Below are 23,513 nucleotides of genomic sequence, written 5' to 3' on the forward strand. Positions count from 1 at the left end.
TAAATACAGAGAACAAACTAAGGGCTGATGGAGGGAGAGAGGTGGGGGGGGGGATAGGATAAATGGGTGATGAGCATTAAGGAGGGCACTTGCCGGGATGAGCACTGAGTGTTATATGTAAGTGATGAATCACTAAATTCTATTCCTGAAATCATTATTACACTGTATGTTAATTAACTTGGTTTTAAATTAAAAAAAAAAAAGAAATCTCTTATTCAAAAACAGGACTGTTCAAGAGAAACTTAACTAGCATCTACCATTTACTTAGTTCAACAGTTCCAGTAATATGCTATGACTGTTTCTTCTGTTAAAACAAAGAAATCCCAAACAGATGTTTATCATATTTGTCAAATTTTTCTTTAACACTTTTTTTACTGTAATTCTAGCACCTCTATTTTGAAATTCTACTCTGCAAGTTTCCTATTAGTACGGAAGTTCAAAATTAAATAACTATTTTGATATATACCAGGACATTGTATTCAGATTGTTGATATCATGACTTTAAATCACAATATACCCACCTTTTGGGGGTTACCCATTCATTTCCTGTCACATTGTCCAGTTTCAAAAACATCAGTAAAATTTAAGGTATTAAACAATTCCAAGAAGGCAGTTTGAAGGCGTATATTAGATTGGAAAAGGTACAAAAATTTTCAAATAATATCGCCAGCTTCAGATACACAAGTGATGTGAACATGTACACATTACCACTCACTAAGAACCATCTGCTACAATCAATATTAAAAGAATCAACCAGGAGAAACAGAGCACAGTCTCCAACTCAAGAAGACCTGGAGATGGTCCAAAGCAAGATTTCCCCTTGGCAGATTTTAAAAGGCAAGACCAAGGCAGGGCAGTCAGGTTGAGACTCTGCTTCTAGCCTTCTGGCTTGTATGCAGAAGGCTTACAATATTCATGTACCTTTCCCTGATAAATGAAAGAAAATTTTTAAAGGGGAAATATTTTTTTTGGTGAAAATTTCAAGGTGTTATTTTAACCTTGATACATTTTATGATAATTCCCTTACTCCATGAGAAATATGGCAGTGTTGGTACAAGTGTCCCCTCAAGCAGTTCAATGACGGCTCTAAGATGAAACCCTCATGGGGATTTTTTTTTAACATGTCAAAGCATAGAACTTCCTAGTTTTGAGAACCAAATAATGGCCATGATAGGAATATATTCTTTCCAAATTTTTGTTTAAATTCTAATTAGTTAACATGCAGTGTAATATTGGTTTCAGGAGTAGAATTTAGTGATTCATTACTTACATATAACATCCAGTACTCATCATAAAGGAATATATTTTTAAAAGTTCACTTTTGCTGCTATTAATTTTGAAACTCTATGTGGAATCCAGACCTCTGTGATGTTCGCCAGCCTACTGAAATCATGAGTCTTTTACTGGTCTGTCCTGATTACCTAAAATTACCAACGTAACTTCCCACTGACCTTATTGGCACTGTTAAAAAAAACATTTGCCTTTTTTAACCAGGTTTTCCTTTCCACCATGAGCCGACCAAATTCTCCTTGAAGCTGATCCAGTTTCTGGTTAGAGAGCTGTAGATGTTCCTTCTCCACGTAGTCCTTGGACAGCAGAATCCCAAGCGCATCACTCTTCAGCTTCTCAACAGCAGAATTCCATTCCTACAAGAGATCACTCCAGTTTATTTTACACATCCTCCCCTTTGCAACTGTGCTAAGACTCAGAGAACATTTAGATGGGTTGAATGTATCAGTAACCATCTGTCACTGTATTTTCAAATTATGAAGGAGTAAATGCTACATTCCAGGTTTCAGTACCAAGATGTAGGTAAAAAAGAAGGTAGATAAAAAAGAAAGAGACTAGGAAGAGGCAGGTTGGTTGGGATGTGTGATCGATGGAATATCCAGTTGCCCCAAATACAGGCTACTTCTTCCATTAACGCTGTCTGAAAACATACCCAAAGTACAGTCAATAGCGTTTTTTAATCTCTAACTCACTTTGATCTGTTTTCATTTAATTAAATATAAAAAGTCTACTTCCCACAATTCGGTCTCACTGCCAATGTGGGCAAATATGTACAAGACAGGAAGAGAAATCTTATATTTTATGGTGGTTGTGTTTGTATTGCGCCTACACTTAGAACTAAAATTAAGATCTGTTATTCTCCACAAAATTAATAGTTGGTATGGTGCAGTATTCCCTCCTTCCTGACCTGAGTCTCACCTCTCAATACTTCATTCTTAGTGCTATATAAACATTTCAGGAAAAGAAAGGAGGTAGTTTTTTACTTTCTGTTACACAAGGATGAAAAACAGTAAGTAGAGAAGAAAATAAAAGTTGGAGTTAACTGAACATATTAACACTTTATTTATTTAAAGGGAAACTCAAATTTCTTGCAAAAGATGAAGCCAGATTCAACTTCATAAAATATCTCTAACATGGATGTCTTGTGAGTGAATTTTCGGTACCCATCTCAGCTAAGACTGTGACTAAAAACAGCATAGGTTGTTTGTTAAAGCATCAGAAATTTAGCGCCAAATTTCAAAAATTACATTCTACCTCCATCCTGGCTTGTTCCCTAAGGCAAACGTCCTATTATTAAGTTACACTTGTTACATTATACTATGTAAAATAAGTATAATTTTTAGTGCAATTTACCACTACCATTTCCATTCATTCATTTCACAAGACATACTAAATACTATGTACCTGGTACCATGCTAGGATAGATAGCTTGGGGAATATGAAGAAAGAATAAAGTGTAGTTCTTTCCTTCAACAATATATAAACTGCTATTTTACATAATTTTCATATATACTTACATTATCAAATGTATGAAATGTATGCTGGTCCTATAAACACATCCTGATGACTCAACTAATGGAAACAGCTAACGTGTGATTCTTCAGCCTGACCACATCAATGGTGGTAACCAAATATAACGCTATAGTGGCTGATCATACTCTCAGCCTTCTAAGAGAATGACCAAAGAGGGAGGGGGTTGTTAAAAAACAAATGGAGACCAGCCTTAAAAATGGCCTGAGCAGACATAACCAGTTTAGTCATACAAACAAAGCTTAATTTAGCTTATTTTGCAAGGCTGACTTGACCTGGGTCATTTCTTGTTTATGTCTCTGGAAATTATAAGCAAAACTTGAACCTTTCCCAAGGTTGCTATGAGGTAACCACTGACCAATTCCCCATCATTTAAGGAAATTCTGATATTATAACCAATAATTGTGAAGAGTAAGAAGTCACCGTTTCCTCACTATTTAGGCTGCTTTATAATAATATACCCCTGAGCCTTGTTCCATGTTTTGGGGTGAGTGCTCTGGTTTGCATATTGTCTTTTTGGTGTGTGCACAGTAAACTTTTACCAGTTACTACTTTGGTGATTCATTGTGGGTTTTTTTCCAGTTGTTTATGAACTTTTCACACTCCAGATTTCTCAGTGAGTGCAAAATCAATATTCTTAGGCATGAATATGGGCTATGTGATTTCTCAAGATCCTTCATTTTTTAAAGAGCTAGTCTGTCCCCACTTAAAGATAGCTAATATGTTCCATGACATTCTTTCATAAAGCACTGTAAATATCCTTCCCACTTAAAAATCATTACCTTAACCTTATCAGGAAAGAGCAAATGTTTTTAAAGCAGTTAGCACAATTTCTGGCACATGTAATAAACACTCACTGTTAGTCCCCCTTTTCATTCCATCAGTTTTACCATGGTTCACTAGCACCCCAAAATTTGTTCTTTATGAGAATTTCTGTTTCTCAGCTCTAAAATAATGGTAGTGGAAGGATTCTCCAAATGTTATTGATCAGCGTTATGTATCAATCAGTATTATGGGATAAACAAAACAAAGCAGGTTTCTTTACTGCAGGACTTCTCAGAATCCTCAATATGTTGATGTGCATTGAGACTCCTAGATGGAAACGCAGTGCGAAATATTTTGGACAGCCTGTTTTGACCATGAAACCATGTGTTTACTCATCATCTCAGGGGACCAATGCTCCAGCTGGAATAATGTTGGGAAATTCTGTTCTTATGGCTAAAAGCAGCTGAATCACCTATGAGTTCACCTGCTTTCACAAGTCTGTTTCTTTACTCTTTTGTTTTGTCTCTATCCTTCCAGACCCAACTAGTCCATTTTCTGTCTCTTGTACCCATTCTCTCATTTTCTGTCTGTTAAGATCCGTGGGGTATTAATCCTCAAAGACTCAAGTGAAGAAATGCTTCAGGAGTTAAAACAGAATAAAGCAGGTTATTCAAAAAGTTATCATTGACCATAATCTTCTTGCTCATTAGAGGAAGACCACTTAACAAATATGAAGAACCTGGGGAAGGCCTACAAAGCTAGGGGGAAGGAAATGGAACGGGAGTTAGGACATAGAGGAACGGGTATGGCAATTATGTGTTCAACCTAGACAACACCAAGCCCTAAGGTGTAGGTGTCTTAACTGTCTGCAAGATAGTATTGATTTTTCTTTATGTTTAAGCACTGTGCTAAATGCTTTTCATGTATTATGTCACCTAATCTTCACCATACCCCTGGAAGGTGCAAAGTGTTACTACCATCCTCATTTTACAGATGGAGTGATTGAAGTTTGGAAGGATTAAGAACTTTCCTGAAATCTCAACACCAGTAAGTGAAAGAGCCAGAATTCAAAATGAAGTAGTTTGACTATAGAATCTGTTTCTCAATCAGTATACTCACCTCAGCACTTCAGAGAGGAGAGGCGATAGAAAGTGGTTGTTTTTTTTGGTTTTTTTTTTGGTTTTTTTTTTTTCGTCTTTTGGTTTTTTTTACAGCATAAAAGGATTAAATCTATTGGCTTAGAATTACACAGGTGAAAGTTGCATGAAACCTGGATAAGGTCTTGGAAATTACAAAAAATCTTCTAAGACCCTGAGATTTTCTGATTTGGAATCAGAAGCTTCATTCTTTCTAAATAAATACAATGCTGTTACATATAGAACTGAAAATTTACAGCCTAAACTCAAGCTTAATTTTGCTTAGCCAATGGACCAAAATAATAAAACATTTCTCTAAGAAGGGAAATACCTGTTCTCTAACAGTGTTCATAAATCTGCCTTTAGCATAAATGTTGCAAACAACATTAAAGAAAGATATCTGGAGTAGAGCCAAATCTTGGAAAAACCACTTTAGCTTTGTGCTTCACATCATATTTATAAAAAGTAGGCTATGACCTTCCAAGGAAACTGTTAAAGGACCATTTTGGCCTCGTATCTTTTCTTATTCTCCATCTCCAGTCTTCTTAATTGCATTTTCACATGAACTCTGTGGGTATTAAATGAAGTTGTGTCCATTCAATATTTCTATTCAATCTTCTCAGAAAATTGGTTCTGTTTTCTTTGGGCAATCCATAGGCATTTTCTGATGTATTTCTGTAACATTCTGATGATGAATTTACCCAGCCATTTTTCTTAGGGGATGCTTCCACTATTTTATTTTTAACATAAAATGTTCCAGAGTCATCTGAATCCATCACACTATTTTAAAAAAACTTAGTTGTCACTGTTGTCAAGGCTGGAGGAACCCAATGGAGAAAACCATGGTCCGTTTTCTCTAGCCGTTGCTGCCTGCCTGCTAAGTGTTAAACATCTGACTTTCAGTCACTTTACAATAAAATATTTCCAGTACGTGTCCCTACCGGCTGAAAGCCAAAGACTACCATTTCCTTGGCTTTTCAATCTTGACAGAGATATGTGCATATGTCTGACCTAGTAAAGATGTGTGGCACTGTGTGATCCTGGGCTCAGGGTGCCTCCTCAGGTCACTCCATTATTTTCCTTTTTTCACTCTCAGTGGTAACCCTTTTAAACTGTACCTTTCAGTGTTCCATCCGCTGAGGAAATTGAGCTTCTGTTGAATCCGATGATTGAAAGGGTATTTTTAAGAGGATTAGTGCTGATAGACAAGAAGGTGAAAATGATTTCTTCTTTCTTTTCTATACTCCCAGGTTAGCTCTTCAAATGAAGTTATGGATTGGCATAAAAATTATCCAGCAAGTAAATTCAAAAAGTAGGAAGATTAGCTATTCCATTTGAAAAGAAACAATATAATCACAATATGTTTAGTAAACTTTTATTCACATGAAAACTTCAGGGTAGATGAAGGGGTTTAATGACCCAACACCATGTGGTAAATTATTTTCATTATAAACTTGAAACTTCAGAATGTAATTTTTAAGTGGGGGACAAGAAAGAAGAGAGGACATATTTATAAACTACTAAGAAAATACCAGCTGTGGAGATGACTGGCCAAAATCACATCTGGCCGAAGCATGTGTGGAGCTCATGTATAGTTCTCATAGCATGGTTATTTCCTAGGGCATCTCATTAGACACAGCCCATTTCTTGTTCATTCTTTAAGTCTACAGTCCCATTTGGTTCGACACCAAGGAGAATTAACTCATTGACACAAGAGCATAGAATTGTACATGATTGCATTAACAGCTGGTACAAACAAAATAAACCTGGCAATTTTAATCAGAGAATATTTGAGAATCTGTTTTGAGCAGGAGTTTCTTTTTAGAGGAACTGTTGATGTTTTTGAAGAGCGGCAATGAGCCCCTGAAAAGCTGAAACTCTGAGTATGCCAAGTCGGATTGCACACTGGGCCACAGTTTCCTCTCATGCTCTGTTCCCAGGATTTCTACACTGACCTACGTGAAAGCAAGGATCATATGAGAGCTGGGTCCCATCCCACTGTTGGATGAGTGCAGAGTTCAGTGTCCACAGGCCATTTGAACCTGGCCCTCATTGTGATGCATTTCAGCAAAGGCATTGTTTGCAAACAGGAAGAACTGCAATTTTGTGTCACCTAAAGGTAAAAGAAGTATGGTGTTTCACCTCCCAGCCATGAGGCAGACAATCATTGCTATTGAACCAGGCAGAGCTCATGGGGAAGAGCAAAGAACTGGGGCTAGAAATACATTTTTTATTCCAAACTTAGTAAGTGGTCTCAAGCAGGGCATTTTGCTTTACCGAGCCTTACTTTCCTGCAGTGCAATGACAGGCCTCTATCACTTCACATATGCTTCTGCTTCTCTAGTGAATTATATGTAAATTCAATGATGAAATGGCTGTGCTTCAAATTCCTACCAAAATTTGGGTATTTTAGCTGTATTTCCCATAATTAACCCTAGTGGGATTAGGACTGACAGTCTATAGTAGAAACGACATATATCACCAAAATAGTTTCTGAGTAATGGCTGTTTTCTTTTTTCTCTATCCATTCAAATGTTCCAAAAGTCACAGGAAAAACCATGGCTTGGAAGGTTCTTGTCTCCCTTATTCTGTTCAATGCATGGCCATTAAGGGGAGCTTTTTGTTTAATTGCTCAGAGCTTGTTGTTAATACTGAAGTAAATGAATATGCGGCAGAATAAATTTTTAAAATCAAATAAAATCTTAACAAATTACACTGTGAGCAAATCTTTGAAAGAATGATTGGAGCAACAATACATTTAGTTTTTCTTCCTTAGTTCAACATAGTTTTGGGATGAAAATTTAATTCCATGGAAAGTTGGGGACACATTTTTTGAAGATTTGTGTTTTGCAAGAATCATTATTTTTTCTTACTGTCTTGTCCTTGTTGTTTTTCTTACATTTTTTGCTCCTCTTAATCAGAGTTTCTTTGAGTTGAATAAGTAAGGAGTATATCCAGAGTTGGGGGGTATTCGTGTTTCAGTTTTTTAATAAAATTAATAAAGTCTAGCTGGCCAAACTATTGGCATCTAACACAATTTGCCTACAATCAGATTGGGCCACTAGCTGACTAGGTGACTCCAGTTTACTTTAATGTTTTCAGAGGACTTATTGTTTCATTTTCTAGAGCATCTGTTGGAGATACCTTTTAGGATCTCAACATAAATTCAATTATTAGGTTTAGATGTTCATCTCTTGTGAAAATTTTCCTAAATGAAATAGATTACGTTGGGAAGTGGGGAAAGGAAATCCATATATATTACATCCACAATGAATATCTGCTATAGACTAGAACAATGGCTCTTAAATCTGGCTATCAATATCTCCTAGAAAAAGTTTTAAAACCGATATTCTCACACCCACCCCATTGATATACTGAATCATTATTGGTAGGGTGGAAAAATGCATATTTTAAAAAATCTAAAGCATTTTAGGGGCTCCTGGGTGGCTCAGTCAGTTAAGCATCTGACTTTGGCTCAGGTCATCATCTCTCGGTTCATGAGTTTGAGCCCCAGGTTGGGGTCTGTGCTGACAGCTCAGAGCCTGCTGCCTGCTGCAGATTCTGTGTCTCCCTCTCTCTGCCCTTCCCCCGCTTACACTCTGTCTCTCTCTGTCTCTCAAAAATAAATAAACATTAAAAAAATCTAAAGCATTTCATTTGAAATCAGGAACAAACAAAAAATACTTATAATCTGTGAAGTTTTGGAACTGGACTAGAATATTCCAAAATAGTTAATGACTGGGTAATCATACCAGTAAATGAGAAAGAATGATTATATAATAAAAGTGTTTTAACCTTGCAACTTTGAGCTAATTTAACTCTGTGAAATTATGTTTTGTATTGATGACTCCCAAATCTAAAACTTAACCTCTGTTTTACAAATTACTTTATTCATTCAGTGAGTATTGTGTAAGGCTGCAGAAGATACAATGACAAATAAAATCTTTGACCTTACACTCCTTAAATGATTAATATGCCAATCCATCATGAATTTAAAACAGCCCTAAGATTAAATCATTAGTCTTAATTCATAAGGAAGAAATCAAAGCATTTCTTTCTACTTTGTACTTTCTTCACAGTGTGTTAGGCAAAGGAGCAATTTATTTAAAAGGGAAACAAAGTAAAAACAAAAACAAAAACAAAAAACAAAACTGTGAAGGTATAAAACTCATCCAGTTTTTGTTTCCCAAACTTTTCTATACATTTATATGGTTATCTTTAACTTTCCTTCAAACTTTTTATAACCATATTTATAATACATATATACTATATCTTTATTACAGGAAAACCCCTTACCTCTAATGGTTTAGAAGAAATAACTTGTCTTTTAACAAAATCTAATCAAGGCTAGAATTTCTTCAATTTGTCTCCCTTCATATAGGTTCTGTTTTTCAGCTAATCACTATGTATATACACAGGATTCTGATTCCATACTCAATAATCTGTGAATCAGCAGCATGTGATACTGGGTTTGACCTTCTATAACTCTCCTATACCAAATACGGTCCAATCTAAAAAGCATTATTTAACAAATCTTAAGAACACCTAACTAATATAAATAGATCATTGTAAGTGCAAATGGAAAATAAAACAGTGTTCAGTAGAAGAAAAAATAAATTCTGATTTGGGAATCTGATTTGGGAATTTCGGAATCAGATTTATACAATCTGAATTATGGGTGAGACCTTCAACTAGTGAGTGTAGTGTGGGACTGGGAAGAAGGCAAGGGGCTGATTCAAGCAGAGAGACAGCCTGAGCAAGAGCATGTAGGCTCCTTATGATCCTGGCTCATAAGGAGACAGAACTATCTAATCTGGAAAATTAATAAGTGTTTCTCATAGGAAGTGATATCTGAGCTAAGACTTAAAACAAAGGGTGGGGGTTACCTAGACAAAAGAGGAGTGGAGGTATGGTGGAGAGTGAAGAGTGAGTTCTTGGGCAAACATCCAAAAGAAAGCTGGTCAGTACCAGATAAGAGTGCTCAGGACCAAAGATACAGATTTGTGAATAACACTCTTCAGAGAGAATCTTTGAAAGCAAAACACCACTCACTAAAGAGCAGTGTGGTGAATGAGAATTGGAAAGAGTTAAGGACAAAAATGGAGGGATGAGCCTGCACTTGTGCAATGGCTGGACAATGAAAAGCCCACACCATAGAAACAGAAATAGACAGGAGAAGAAATTACACAAGCCAAACTAGAAGAGTTTTACTAAGAAGCACACATGACAATCAAATGCAATGCATTATCCTCAATTTGGGACAATTTGAAGACATTTGTAAATGAACAACAGAGCAGAAAATATTGTGTCAATGTGAAATTCACTGGGCGTATAATTGGATTACAGTAATAGAAGAAAGCATCCTTATCATTAGGATATCTGTTGAAATGCTGAGGGTGAAAATGCATGATGTTCACAACTTATTTTGAAATGATATAAGAAAAAGTAAATATATGCAAATACATACTAAGAGATAAAGGAAATGTAACAAAATTTTTAAATTGGTAAAGTCTATATGGGTATTCATTCTGTACTATTCTTTTAAATTTGCTGTGTGGAGTTTCAAACTTAAAAGTTAAGGAAGAAGAGTTAATATAGTTAATAATAAAAAGTTAAGGAAAAAGAAAACGACTTACTAAAGTAAACTGTTTAGTTTTATTAAACTAAAAAAATAAAAAACTCAAACTTTGAAAGCAATCAGAAGGTCAATCAATGAGGGTTATTTTAAATAAATACATCTATAAATGGAATACTCTATAGCAAAAGCATCAGAACAACATCTATATACTAATATAGAAAAGTAACCAAGTAATAAAAACAAGATGCAGAACAATGAGTGTAGTAGGCCACTAATGAGGTAACAAAGGGACAAAATATGAATATATAGTTGTATTTGTTTAGATAACATAAAGAAATTAGACATATAATAAAAAACTAATAACAATGGTTACTTTTGGCATGATGGAAGGGAATCAGGTAGGTGAAAAGAGAAATATTTTATTACAGGTTTTTCTATGTTCCTTTAATATTTTTTTTTAACAATGGAAATATATTGGCCAAAAAGTAAATTAAATACATTAAAAAACAAAGAAATGCAATTCGCCAAATAAACAAAAGAGAAAAACCATATGATAATCTCAATAAATACAAAAAGAGGCATCAATAAAATTCAGTGTCTATCCATGATTTTAAAAAGAAAATAAGAAATGTAACAAAGGACAGATGTAAAAACCAAACCAAAATTAAAAAAAAAAAAACTAAAAACTTAAGAAACACTATACTTAATGGTAAAGCATTTGAAGCCTTCTGTTTAAAGCCAGGAATAAAACAAAAATGTCCTCTATCACTGCTGCTAGTCTCCATTTTACTGAAGGTCTTATCCAATGAATGAAAGAAAGAAAGAAAGAAAGAAAGAAAGAAAGAAAGAAAGAGAGAGAGAAAGATTATTTTTTTAAAAAAATTTTTTTTCAACGTTTTTTATTTATTTTTGGGACAGAGAGAGACAGAGCATGAATGGGGGAGGGGCAGAGAGAGAGGGAGACACAGAATCGGAAACAGGCTCCAGGCTCCGAGCCATCAGCCCAGAGCCTGACACGGGGCTCGAACTCACAGACCGCGAGATCGTGACCTGGCTGAAGTCGGACGCTTAACCGACTGCGCCACCCAGGCGCCCCGAGAGAAAGATTATTGACGTTATTTGTATATTATGATTTTCTACATACCAAAACCAAGAGAATCTAGAAAAACAATTTAAATCAATAAGAGTTCATTAAAGTTGCTGTATATAAGATCAATATAAGAAAATTAGTAACATTCCTATATACCAACAATAGTTAATTTTATATTCAGTTAGAAGATACAGATCTTCTAATAAAGATCCAATTTATAACAGCAACAAAAATTATGAAGTACTCATTTGTTCATTTAATCAACAAACATTTATTTGGCAGGCCTGTTCCATGTAAGGCATTCCCCTAAATACTTCATCTAAGCCAGGGAAATCAGTAATGGGCTGGCAGGGGAACTCCAATGTTAGTGATAGCACCACTATTTTATTCTGTTTATAACCAATAAACATGAAAAATCAGTAATTATCTAGTTTGTAATAAAGTGATGAAGTTGTAGAATAAAGACAAGTAGAGCTGGCAGGTGACATTTCACTCCCCAACCCACCCTCCAGCATAAACAAAGGCTGCTGGCAGGAACCAGCATGCACCCACACTACTTACCTAACTTTCTTGCACCAAGTTGTCCTCCCCATCCCTGCACCTCAAGCTTCAGCAGATCTGCCCTTCCCAGCCATGTTCCCCTGAGTCCCAGCACTGCAGGTTCCTCCCTTAGAAGACCAGCACCAACCCTACCAACACCATATCTCCTGACCCACATGTTTTCTTTTTAATGTTTATTTATTTTTGAGAGAGAGAGAGAAAAAAAAAAAACCAGGAGGGGGCAGAGAGAGGGAAATAGAGGATCCAAAGCAGGCTCTGCATTGACAGCAGAGAGCCCAATGTAGAGCCCAAATCCACAAACTATGAGATCATGACCTGAGCCAAAGTCAGACATTCAACCGAATGACCCACTCAGGTGCCCCTGACCCACATGTTTTATGAGACCTCAGTCTGGACAGCAGAAAGGGTAGTTCTTGTTTGGCAAGCAACCACTGCACATCTTGCTGCCAATAATTGGCAAAGACAGCTGATGTAGACAACTGAACTGAAGAAAAGAGGCCAAGACCCAAAGGCAGAGCACATGCAACATATATAGGAGACACTCTCTAAAGTGCCAGCATCTGGGGAACAGGGGACACTGTACTGCAGGGCACTATAGGACCTCTTCTTCATAAGGCTATTATCATCAAGTGCAACAGAAGTAACTTACTTTCCTAAAATGCAGAAACAGACACACAAAGTCAGACAAAATGAGGAAACAGAGAAACATCTCCCAAATGAAAGAAAAGGACCAAATCACAGCAAGAGACCAACGCAAAATAGATATAAGTAATATGCCTGAAAGATAATTTAAAGTAATGATCATAAAGAACCATATGATCCTGTCAATTGATGCAGAAAAGGCATTTGACAAAATTCAGCATCCTTTCTTAATAAAAACCCTCGAGAAAGTGAGGATAGAAGGAACATACTTAAACATCATAAAAGCCATTTATGAAAAGCCCACAGCTAATATCATCCTCAATGGGGAAAAAAATGAGAGCTTTCCCCCTGAGATCAGGAACACGACAGGGATGTCCACTCTCACCGCTGTTGTTTAACGTAGTATTGGAAGTTCTAGCATCAGCAATCAGACAACAAAAGGAAATCAAAGGCATCAAAATTGGCAAAGATGAAGTCAAGCTTTCACTTTTCGCAAATGACATGATAGTATACATGGAAAACCCAACAGACTCCACCAAAAGTCTGCTAGAACTGATAAATGAATTCAGCAAAGTCACAGGATACAAAATTAATGTACAGAAATCAGTTGCATTCTTATACACTAATAATGAAGCAATAGAAAGACAAATAAAGAAACTGATCCCATTCACAATTGCACCAAGAATCATAAAATACCTAGGAACAAACCTAACCAAATATACAAAAGATCTGTATGCTGAAAACTATAGAAAGCTTATGAAGGAAATTGAAGAAGATATAAAGAAATGGAAAAACATTCCATGCTCATGGGTTGGAAGAATAAATATTGTTAAAATGTCAATACTACCCAAAGCAATCTACACATTCAATGCAATCCCAATCAAAATTGCACCAGCATTCCTCTCGAAGCTAGAACAAGCAATCCTACAATTTGTATGAAACCACAAAAGACCCCGAATAGCCAAAGTAATATTGAGGAAGAAGACCAAAGTGGGAGGCATCACAATCCCAGACTTTAGCCTCCACTACAAAGCTGTAAGCATCAAGACAGCATGGTATTGGCACAAAAACAGACACATAGACCAATGGAATAGAATAGAGACTACAGAATTGGACCCACACAAGTATGGCCAACTAGTCTTTGACAAAGCAGGAAAGAATATCCAATGGAAAAAAGACAGTCTCTTTAACAAATGGTGCTGGGAGAACTGGACAGCAACATGCAGAAGAATGAAACTAGACCACTTTCTTACACCATTCACAAAAATAAACTCAAAACGGATGAAGGACCTGAATGTGAGACAGGAAACCATCAAAACCCTAGAGGAGAAAGCAGGAAAAAACCTCTCTGACCTCAGCTGCAGCAATTTCTTACTTGACACATCTCCAAAGGCAAGGGAATTAAAAGCAAAAATGACTATTGGGACCTCATCAAGATAAAAAGCTTCTGCACTGCAAAGGAAACAATCAACAAAACTAAAAGGCAACTGATGGAATGGGAAAAGATACTTGCAAATGACATATCGGACAAAGGGCTAGTATCCAAAATCTATAAAGAACTCAGCAAACTCCACACCCAAAAAACAAATAAACCAGTGAAGAAATGGGCAGCAGACATAAATAGACACTTCTCTAAAGAAGACATCCAGATGGCCAACAGGCACATGAAAGGATGCTCAACGTCACTCCTCATTAGAGAAATACAAATCAAAACCACACTGAGATATCACCTCATGCTAGTCAGAGTGGCTAAAATGAACAAATCAGAAGACTATAGATGCTGGAGAGCATGTGGAGAAACGGGAACCCTCTTGCACTGTTGGTGGGAATGCAAACTGGTGCAGCCACTCTGGAAAACAGTGTGGAGGTTCCTCAAAAAATTAAAAATAGATCTACCCTATGACCCAGCAATAGCACTGCTAGGAATTTACCCAAGGGATACAGGAGTGCTGATGCATAGGGGCACTTGTACCCCAATGTTTATAGCAGCACTTTCGACAATAGCCAAATTATGGAAAGAGCCTAGATGTCCATCAACTGATGAATGGATAAAGAAATTGTGATTTATATACACAATGGAGTACTACGTGGCCATGAGAAAGAATGCAATATGGCCTTTTGTAGCAACGTGGTTGGAACTGGAGAGTGTTATGCCAAGTGAAATAAGTCATACAGATAAAGACAGATACCATATGTTTTCACTATTATGGGGATACTGAGAAACTTAACAGAAGACCATGGGGGAGGGGAAGGGGGAAAAATGTTACAGAGAGAGAAGGAGGCAAACCATAAGAGACTCGTAAAAACTAAGAACAAACTGATGGTTGCTGGGGGTGGGAGGGAGGGGAAAGTGGGTGATGGGCATTGAGGAGGACACCTGTTGGGATGAGCACTGGGTGTTGTATGGAAACCAATTTGACAATAAATTTCATATTAAAAAAATAAATAAAGTAATGATCATAAAGATACCCACTGAACTGAAGGAAAGAGTGGAGGACATCAGTGAGACCTTTAACATAGAGATATAAAAGGACCAAAAAGAGATCAGGAACACAAAATGAAATTAAAAATACAGTTGATGGAGGGGTTCCTTGGTGGCTCAGTTGGTTAAGAGTCTTCCTCTTGGTTTCAGCTGAGGTCATGATCTCACAGTTTGTGAGTTCAAGCTTTGCATTGGGCTCTGTGCTGATGGTACAGGGCCTGCTTGGGATTCTCTCTCTCTCCCTCTCTCTGCCCCTCCCCTGCTCATGCACTCTCTAAATAAATAAATAAATAAATAAATAAATAAATAAATAAACTTAACAAAAAAATTACTTAAAAAAAAGTTTAAACAAATACACTTGATGTAATAAATAGCAGGCTAGATGAAGCAGAGGAAAGAATTAATGACCTGGAATACAGAGTAATGGAAAGTAACCAAGCTGAACAAAGGAGAGGAAAGAAAATTATGCAGATAGAGAATAGTCATAGGGAACACAGTGACTCCATCAAGTATAATAACATCCATCATTATAGGGATCTCAGAAAATAAGGAAAGAGATAAGGGGGTAGAATATTTATTTGAAGAAATAATAGCTGAAAACTTTCTTAATCTGGCGAAGGAAATAGATATCCAGATTAGGAGGCACAGAGATCCCAAAAAAAGTTCAACCCAAGTACGTCCACACCCAGACATGTAGTAATTAAAATGGCAAAATGTAGTGATGAAGAAAAAATTTTAAAAGCAGTAAGAGAAAAGGAGACAGTTACATACAAGGGAAATCCCCATTAAGCTATCAGCAGATTTTTCAGCAGAAACTTTGCAGGCCAGAAGGCAGTGGCATGATATATTCAAAATGCTGAAAGGGAAAAGTCTGCAGCCAAGAATACTCTATCCAGCAAGGGAATCATTCATAAGGAGAGGTAAAGAGTTTCTCAGACAAATAAAAACTAAAGGAATTTATGACCACTAAACCAACTCTATAAGAAATAATAAGGGGACTTCATGAGTGGAAAGGAAGACCATAAGTAAAAGTGTATATATTAAAAAAAAGCAGTAAAGCCAAGTATTTCTGTAAAAATCAGTCAAGAGACTCATAAAATAAAAGTGTGTAAAATACAATACTATATACCTAAAATGTGGAAGGGAGAGGAATAAAGAATGGATTCAAACTTGAGCAACTATTAACTTAGTAAAGACTGCTAGATGCAGAAGGTGTTATATACAAACCTAATGATAACCACATGTCAAAAACCATAGCAGATATGCAAAGAATAAAGAGAAAGGGATCCAAGTATACCACTTAAGAAAGCCAACAAACCATGAAAGAGAGCAAGAGAAGAAAGGATCAGCGAAAATCTATTGGGGGAAAAAAGTAACAAAATGGCAATGAATACACACCTATCAATAATTACTTTGAATGTAAATGGACTAAATGCTCCAATCAAAAGACATAGGGCAACAGAGTGGATAAAAAAACAAGACCCATGTATATTATGCCTACAAGACACTCATCTCAGACTGAAAGACACCTGTTAATTGAAAGTGTAGGGCTGGAGACACATTTACCATGAAAATTGATGCCAAAAGAAAGCTGGGATAGCAGCCTATATAAACAAAATAGACCTTAAAATAGACTGTAACAAGAGACAAAGAAGGACACCATATAATAAGAAAGGTGACAATGCAACAAAAGGATATAGCAATTGCAAATATTATGCACCCAACATGTAAGAACCCAAATACATAAAATTGTTAATAACAAACATAAAGGAACTAATCAATAGTAATACAATAATAATAGGAGACTTTAACACCCACTTACATTGATGAACATATTATCCACACAGAAAATCAACAAGTGACTTTGAATGACACATTGGACCAGATGGACTTAACAGACATATTCAGAACATTCCATCCTAAAACAAGAGAATACATATTCTTTTCCAATACACATGGGACATTTTCTAGAATAGATCATGTATAAGGCCCCAAGACAAGTCTCAACAAATTTTAAAAAAATCAGTCACACAATGCATCGTGCATCTTTTCTGACCACAACACCATGAAACTAGAAATCAACCACAAGAAAAAATCTGGAAATACCACAAATACATGGAGGTTAAATAATGTGCTCTTAAACAATGAATGGGTCAACCAAGAAATCAAAGAAGAAATGAAAAACTACATGGTAACACATGAAAATGAAACACAGTACAAAATCTTTGGGATACAGCATAAGTGGTTCTAAGTAAATAGCAACACAGGTTTCCTTCAAGAAGCAAGAAAAATCTCAATGAAAATACCTAACCATACACCCAAAGGAGCTAGAAAAAGAAGAATAAAACACAAACCCAGCAAAAACCAAAAAACAACAACAAAAAACCCCTAAAGTCTAATAATAAAGATAAGAGCAGAAATAAATGATATAGAAATTAAAAAAAAAAAACAATAGAATAGAGCAATGAAACCAGGTTCTTTGAAAAGATCAACAAAATTGATGAACCACGGGGTGCCTATGTGGCTCAGTCAGTTGAGCATTCGACTTCAACTCAAGTCATGATCTCACGGTTTACAAGTTCGAGTCTTGCTTTGGGTTCACTGCTGTTAGTGCAGAGCCCACTCTGGATCCTCTGTTCCTCTCTCTCACTTTCCCTCCCTTCTTCCCACCCTCCCTCCCTCTCTTTGTTTCCCTCTCTCTCTCTCTCTTTTTCTCTTTCTCAAAAAAAACATTAAAAAAAATCTGATAAACCTCTAGCAAGACTCACTATAAAAATGGAGAGAGAGAGAGAACCCAAATAAACAAAATTACTAATGAAAGAGGAGAAATAATAAGCAACACCAAAGAAATACAATTGTAACATAGTATTATGAAAAGCTATATGCCAACAAATTGGACAACTTAGAAGAAATGGCTAAATTCCTAGAAACATATAACCTACCAAAACTAAAGCAGGAAGACATAGAAAATTTGAATAGATGGATCACCAGCAATGAAATTGAATCAGTAATCAGAAAACTCCCCAGACCAAAAGTCCAGGACCAGGCAGCTTCACAGGCAAACTTTACCAAACATTTAAAGAAGAGTTAATACCCATTCTTCTCAAACTATTACAAAAAATACAAAAGGAAGGAAAATTCCAAGTTAATTCTATGAGGCCAGTATCACCTTGATACCAAAATCAGATAAAGATACCACAAGAAAAGAGACTACAGTCCAATATCTCTCATGAATGTAGATGCAGAAATCCTCAACAAAATATTAGAAAATCAAATCCAACAATATATTAAAAATCATACATCACAATCAAGTGGGATTTATTCCTGGGATGCAAGGGTGGCTTAATGTTTTCATAATAATCAACATGATATGTTACATCAATAAGAGAAAGGATAGAAACCATATGATCATTTCAACAGATGGAGAAAAAGCATTTGACAAACTACATCATTCATGTTTATCATTCATGATAAACACCCTTAACAAAGCAGGTCTGGAGGGAACATATCTCAACATAATATAGGTATAGAAAAACCCACAGCCAACATCTTATCCAATGGTGAAAAACTGAGAGCTCCCCCTACGGTCAGGAACAAGACAAATGTCATGCATATCATGAAAAATGTCATCATTTTAATTCAACATAGTATTGGAAGTCCTAGTCACAGGAATTAGACAATATAAATAAATAAAAGTCATCCAAACAGGTAAGGAAGAAATAAAACTCTTATGATTTGCAAATGACATGATAATATATATAGAAAACCCTAGAGACTCCATCAGAAAACTACTAGAACTGATAAAAGAATTCAGTAAAGTCACAGGATACAAAATTAATGTACAGAAATCCATTGAATTCCTGTACACTAATAATGAAGCAGCAGAAAGTGCAATTAAGAAAACAATCCCATTTACAGTTGCACCAAAAATAATAAAATATCTAGGAATAAACTTAACCAAAGAGGTAAAAGACTTCTACTCTGAAAACTATAAAACACTGATGTAAGAAATTCAAGATGACACAAAGAAATGGAAAGACATTTCATGCTCATGGATTGGAAGAACAAATACTGTTAAAATGTCTATACTACCCAAAGTAATCTACATGTTTAATGCAATCCCTATCAAAATACCACCAGCATTTTTCACAGAACTAGAACAAACTATCCTAAAATTTGTATGAAACCACAAAAGATCTCAAATAGCCAAAACAATCTTAAGAAAGAAAAACAAAACAAAAAGAAAGAAAACACAATTCCAGACTTCAAGTTATATTACAAAGCTATAGTAATTAAAACTGTATGATACTGGCACATAAATAGACACATAGGTCAATAGAATAGGACAGAAAACCCAGAAGTAAACCCACAGTTATATGGTCAACTAATCTTTGACAAAGGAAGAATGAATATACAATGGGAAAAAGACAATCTCTTCAACAAATGGTCCTGGGAAAACTGGACAGCCACATGTAAAAGAATGAAATTGGACCACTTTCTTTCACTGTACACAAAAATAAACACAAAATGGATTAAAGACCTAAATATGAGACTGGAAACCATAAAAATCCTTGAAGAAAGCACAGAAAGTAATCTTTCTGACATCAGCTACAGCAACATTTTTCTAGATATGTCTCCTGTGGCAAGGGAAATATAAGCAAAAACAAACTATTGAAACTATATCAAAATAAAAAGCTTTTGCTCAGCAAAGGAAACAATTAACGAAATTAAAAAGGCAATGTACAGAATGGGAAAAGATATTTGCAAATGACATACCCAATAAAGAGTTATTATTCAAAGTATATAAAGAACTGATACAACTCAAAACCCAAAAACAACCCAGTTTAAAAATGTGCAGAAGACCTGAACAGACATTTCTCCAAAGAAGACATACAGAGAGCCAACAGACACATGAAAAGATACTCAATGTCACTCATCATCATGGAAATGCAAATCAAAACTACAATAAAATATCACCTCACACTTGTCAGAATGGCTAAAATCAAAACCACAAGAAACAAAAAATTTTGGCAAGGATGTGGAGAAAAGGAATCCTCTCACATTGTTCGTGGGAATACAAATTAGTACAACCATTGTGGAAAACAGTACACAAGTTCCTCAAAAAATTAAAAATATAACTACCTTACAATCCAGGAATCTCACCACCCAAAAAATACAAAAACACTAATTCAAAGGGATATATGCACCCCTATGTTTATTGCAGCATTATTTACAATAGCCAAACTAGGGAAGCAGCGCAAGTGTCCATCAATAGATTAATGGATAAAGAAGATGCAGTATATATACACAATGGAATATTATTCATCAAATATAATGATGTCTTGCCATTTGCAACAATATGGATTGAACTAGATAACATAATGCTAAGCGAAATAAGTCAGAAAAAGACAAATACCATATGGTCTCACTCATATGTGAAATTTAGGAAACAAATGAGCAAAGGAAAAAAAGGGAGAGAGAGGCAGGTCAAGAAACAGACTTCTAACTACAGAGAACAAACTGATGGTTACCAGAAGGGAGGTGGGGAGGGGGATAGGGGAAATAGGGGGTGAGGATTAAAAAGTACATTTATCATGTTGAAAAAAATAAAATAATAAAAAATGCATTTAAAATTGATGGTAAATAACAAGTAGTCATGAAAAGCTAAAAGAAAAATTAAATTAAATTAAAAAATAAATAAGACCACGGGGCTATCATTAAGAATACATGGAGGGGGAGGGGTACAGACACACGGGTGCAGACGCAAGCACAGCGATTCGTGAGGAGGCTACTGCAATGAGCTTGGCAAACATGCAAGTGGCTCAGTCCCCAGGACAGTGGTGGAGATGGTGAAAAATGATAGGATTCTGGAGCTATTTAGAAGATACAGCCCAGGTGATTTCCTCTAGGAAGTGAAGACTCTTTTGATCTAAGTAGCTGCAAGGATTGAGTTGCCTTTAAGGTGAGGGAACCAGGTGGAAGAGATTTGAGTGGGAATTCTGTTCATGAGACCCTGTTGACCCTGTCTCTCTGGAAAGGCTGTGCCTAGGCTCCTCAGTACTCACCACTGACCTTTGCCTGCACAGGCACGCACACACACACACACACACACACACACACACACACACACTCATATATGCACACTCACACACTCTCACCCACACATTCACATACACACTCATGCACTCTTACATACACACACATGCACTCACACACTCCTATCCCATTAGCAAATGCTCTCATGGATTCTTCCCAAATAAGCTCCAAGCCTCTTCAGTGAGAACAGCCTATTCAAAAGGGCTATGAAGAAAAGAGGCTTAAAGTTGCCTATAAGAAAAATAAGATCACAAATCTAAAGTAGCAAGAAGAAACCAAATACCCAGTATTTTCCAGATATATTTACAAATGTGCAGACATGTGTGTAATATATACAGCCAGTGGCTCTTCTTGTTCCTGGAATGCAGAGAAGCAAAATGACTGCACAAGCCAACTGCTGTGTAAGGTAATGCTGCACAGCAATCCCAGATTGCAGGAACATCTTACAGAAATGGTTTGAAGCCCATAACATGTGTCCTTGAACATTCAGTGTTTGAAAGTGCTGGTTACTGATAGGCAAGAAGTGACAGTATTTTTCAAGATGTGAGTGTCTGGGTAGAACATCTATACTATACATACAGTGACATCAGATACTGTGATCATGTTAGCATGACAGTTCATACAAAAGGAGAGGTGCCTAACCCTATCTGAATACTCCCTATGAGCCCCCTTGTGAGTAGTTTCTTTAAATCTTTCTCAGGGACTTACTGTACACATGAATGAGAATCTTTAAGTATCTTTATCACTTACATATTGAATCTTAAAAAAAAGAAAGAAAGAAAGTCAAATTCAGAAAAAGAGTAGAAAAGTAGATGCCAGGGGCTGGGGGCTGGGAAAATAGGGAAAGGTTGGTAAAAGAGGTGGCAAACTTTCAGTTATAAGATGAGTAAGGTCTGAAGATCTAATGTATAACATGGTGATTATAGTGGATAACACTGTTGTATAATTGCAATTCCCTAAGAGGGTGGAACTTAACTGTTTTCATACACATGAAAAGATAAATATGTGAGGTGATGGATGTGTTAATTGTTATGGGAGCAATCTTTTCACAGTGTATACATATATCAAATCATCAAGATGTACACTTTAAATATCTTACAATTATATGTGTCAATTATATCTCAACAAGCTGAAAAAGGAAAAAATGATTCAAATCTCCAGATTCACAATGCAGGGGATCTCTGTATTACAAATACCAGGTTTACAAAGAATTCACCCTGCACACCCTTTCTGTGCCTGTAATGCCCTATTACCATCATAGGACATGCTATTTTTCAGCTTCAGAAGATAACGTGGCATTTGGGACCAAAGGGTGTCATGCTAAGTGAAATAAGTCAGACAAAGAAAGACAAATGCCACATGATTTCACTTACATGTGGCATCTCAAAAACAAAACAAATGATTAAATGAACAAACAAGAACAGAACACAGAAACAAACTCAGGAAATATAGAAAACAAACTGGTGGTTGCCAGAAGAGACAAGGGTGGGGGATGAGCAAAATAAGTCAAGGGAATTAAGAGGGACAAACTTCCAAGAAAAAAAAGGGGGAAAAAGATGACAAAGAAACACTTTACTTTTAAGAGTAGGTAGAACTTAGGGGTGCCTGGGTGGCTCAGTCAGTTAAGCCTCTGACTTTGGCTCAGGTCACAGTCTCATGGTTTGTGAGTTTGAGCCCCTTGTCAGGCTCTGTGCTAACAGCTCAGGGTCTGGAGCCTGCTTTGGGTTCTGTGTCTCCCTCTCTCTCTGCCCTCCTCAACTAGCACTCTGTCTCTCAAAAATGAATAAATGTTTTAAAAAAAATTAAAATAGCAAGTAGAAGTTAGAGGCAGCGTTGGGTTTGGCCATTCTGCAAATCACCTCACTTTTCAGCATTGCCTGAAATTCCACTCTTGTGTTTAGATTAATAAACATTTACTTTAAAAAATTAGAGATGGGATGGGGTGGTGGAAAATTTTAAGAAGAAGAAAAACAAAAGTCATGGACTGTTAAGAAGGTGGCAGACATTCACACATTAGTGTAGATCAGATTTCTTTCCTTCTAACACTGCATCCATCTTTCACAAAGTTTTGACCATTATTTCTCTGCTGCTTTAGAATCAAGTCTTCCTATCAAATTATGTTTAATCCATAATTATGTAGTAGAGAGAATGACTCATGACCTCCCAGCCAAACTGAAAGTCACTTACAAACCACAGCAATTTAGAAGTCTGGCAAGGGCCAACATGGGGTAACATGTTGCCGCCAGCTTTGTTTCTAATAGAGTCATCTACTGACCCAACAAATGCTAGGTGTCCCAGACTCCTCTACTGGATGCTTCAGGAAGTCCATAAATGAATGTCATG

General features: G+C 36.3%; 1 protein-coding gene across 3 annotated transcripts in view; it reads right to left on the reverse strand.

Moving 5' to 3' along the window:
- The window catches only part of CCDC141 (coiled-coil domain containing 141), a 226,154-nt gene that overhangs the window by 87,389 nt on the left and 115,252 nt on the right, over positions 1-23,513 (reverse strand). For all 3 annotated transcript variants that reach the window (XM_007083895.3, XM_042994800.1, XM_042994801.1), the window contains exon 8: positions 1,452-1,646. In XM_007083895.3, the coding sequence (XP_007083957.2) occupies positions 1,452-1,646 (195 nt within the window). The remainder of the gene's footprint in view (positions 1-1,451; positions 1,647-23,513) is intronic.

Source organism: Panthera tigris, chromosome C1 (genome assembly GCF_018350195.1).
Source record: "Panthera tigris isolate Pti1 chromosome C1, P.tigris_Pti1_mat1.1, whole genome shotgun sequence".
NCBI lineage: Eukaryota > Metazoa > Chordata > Mammalia > Carnivora > Felidae > Panthera > Panthera tigris.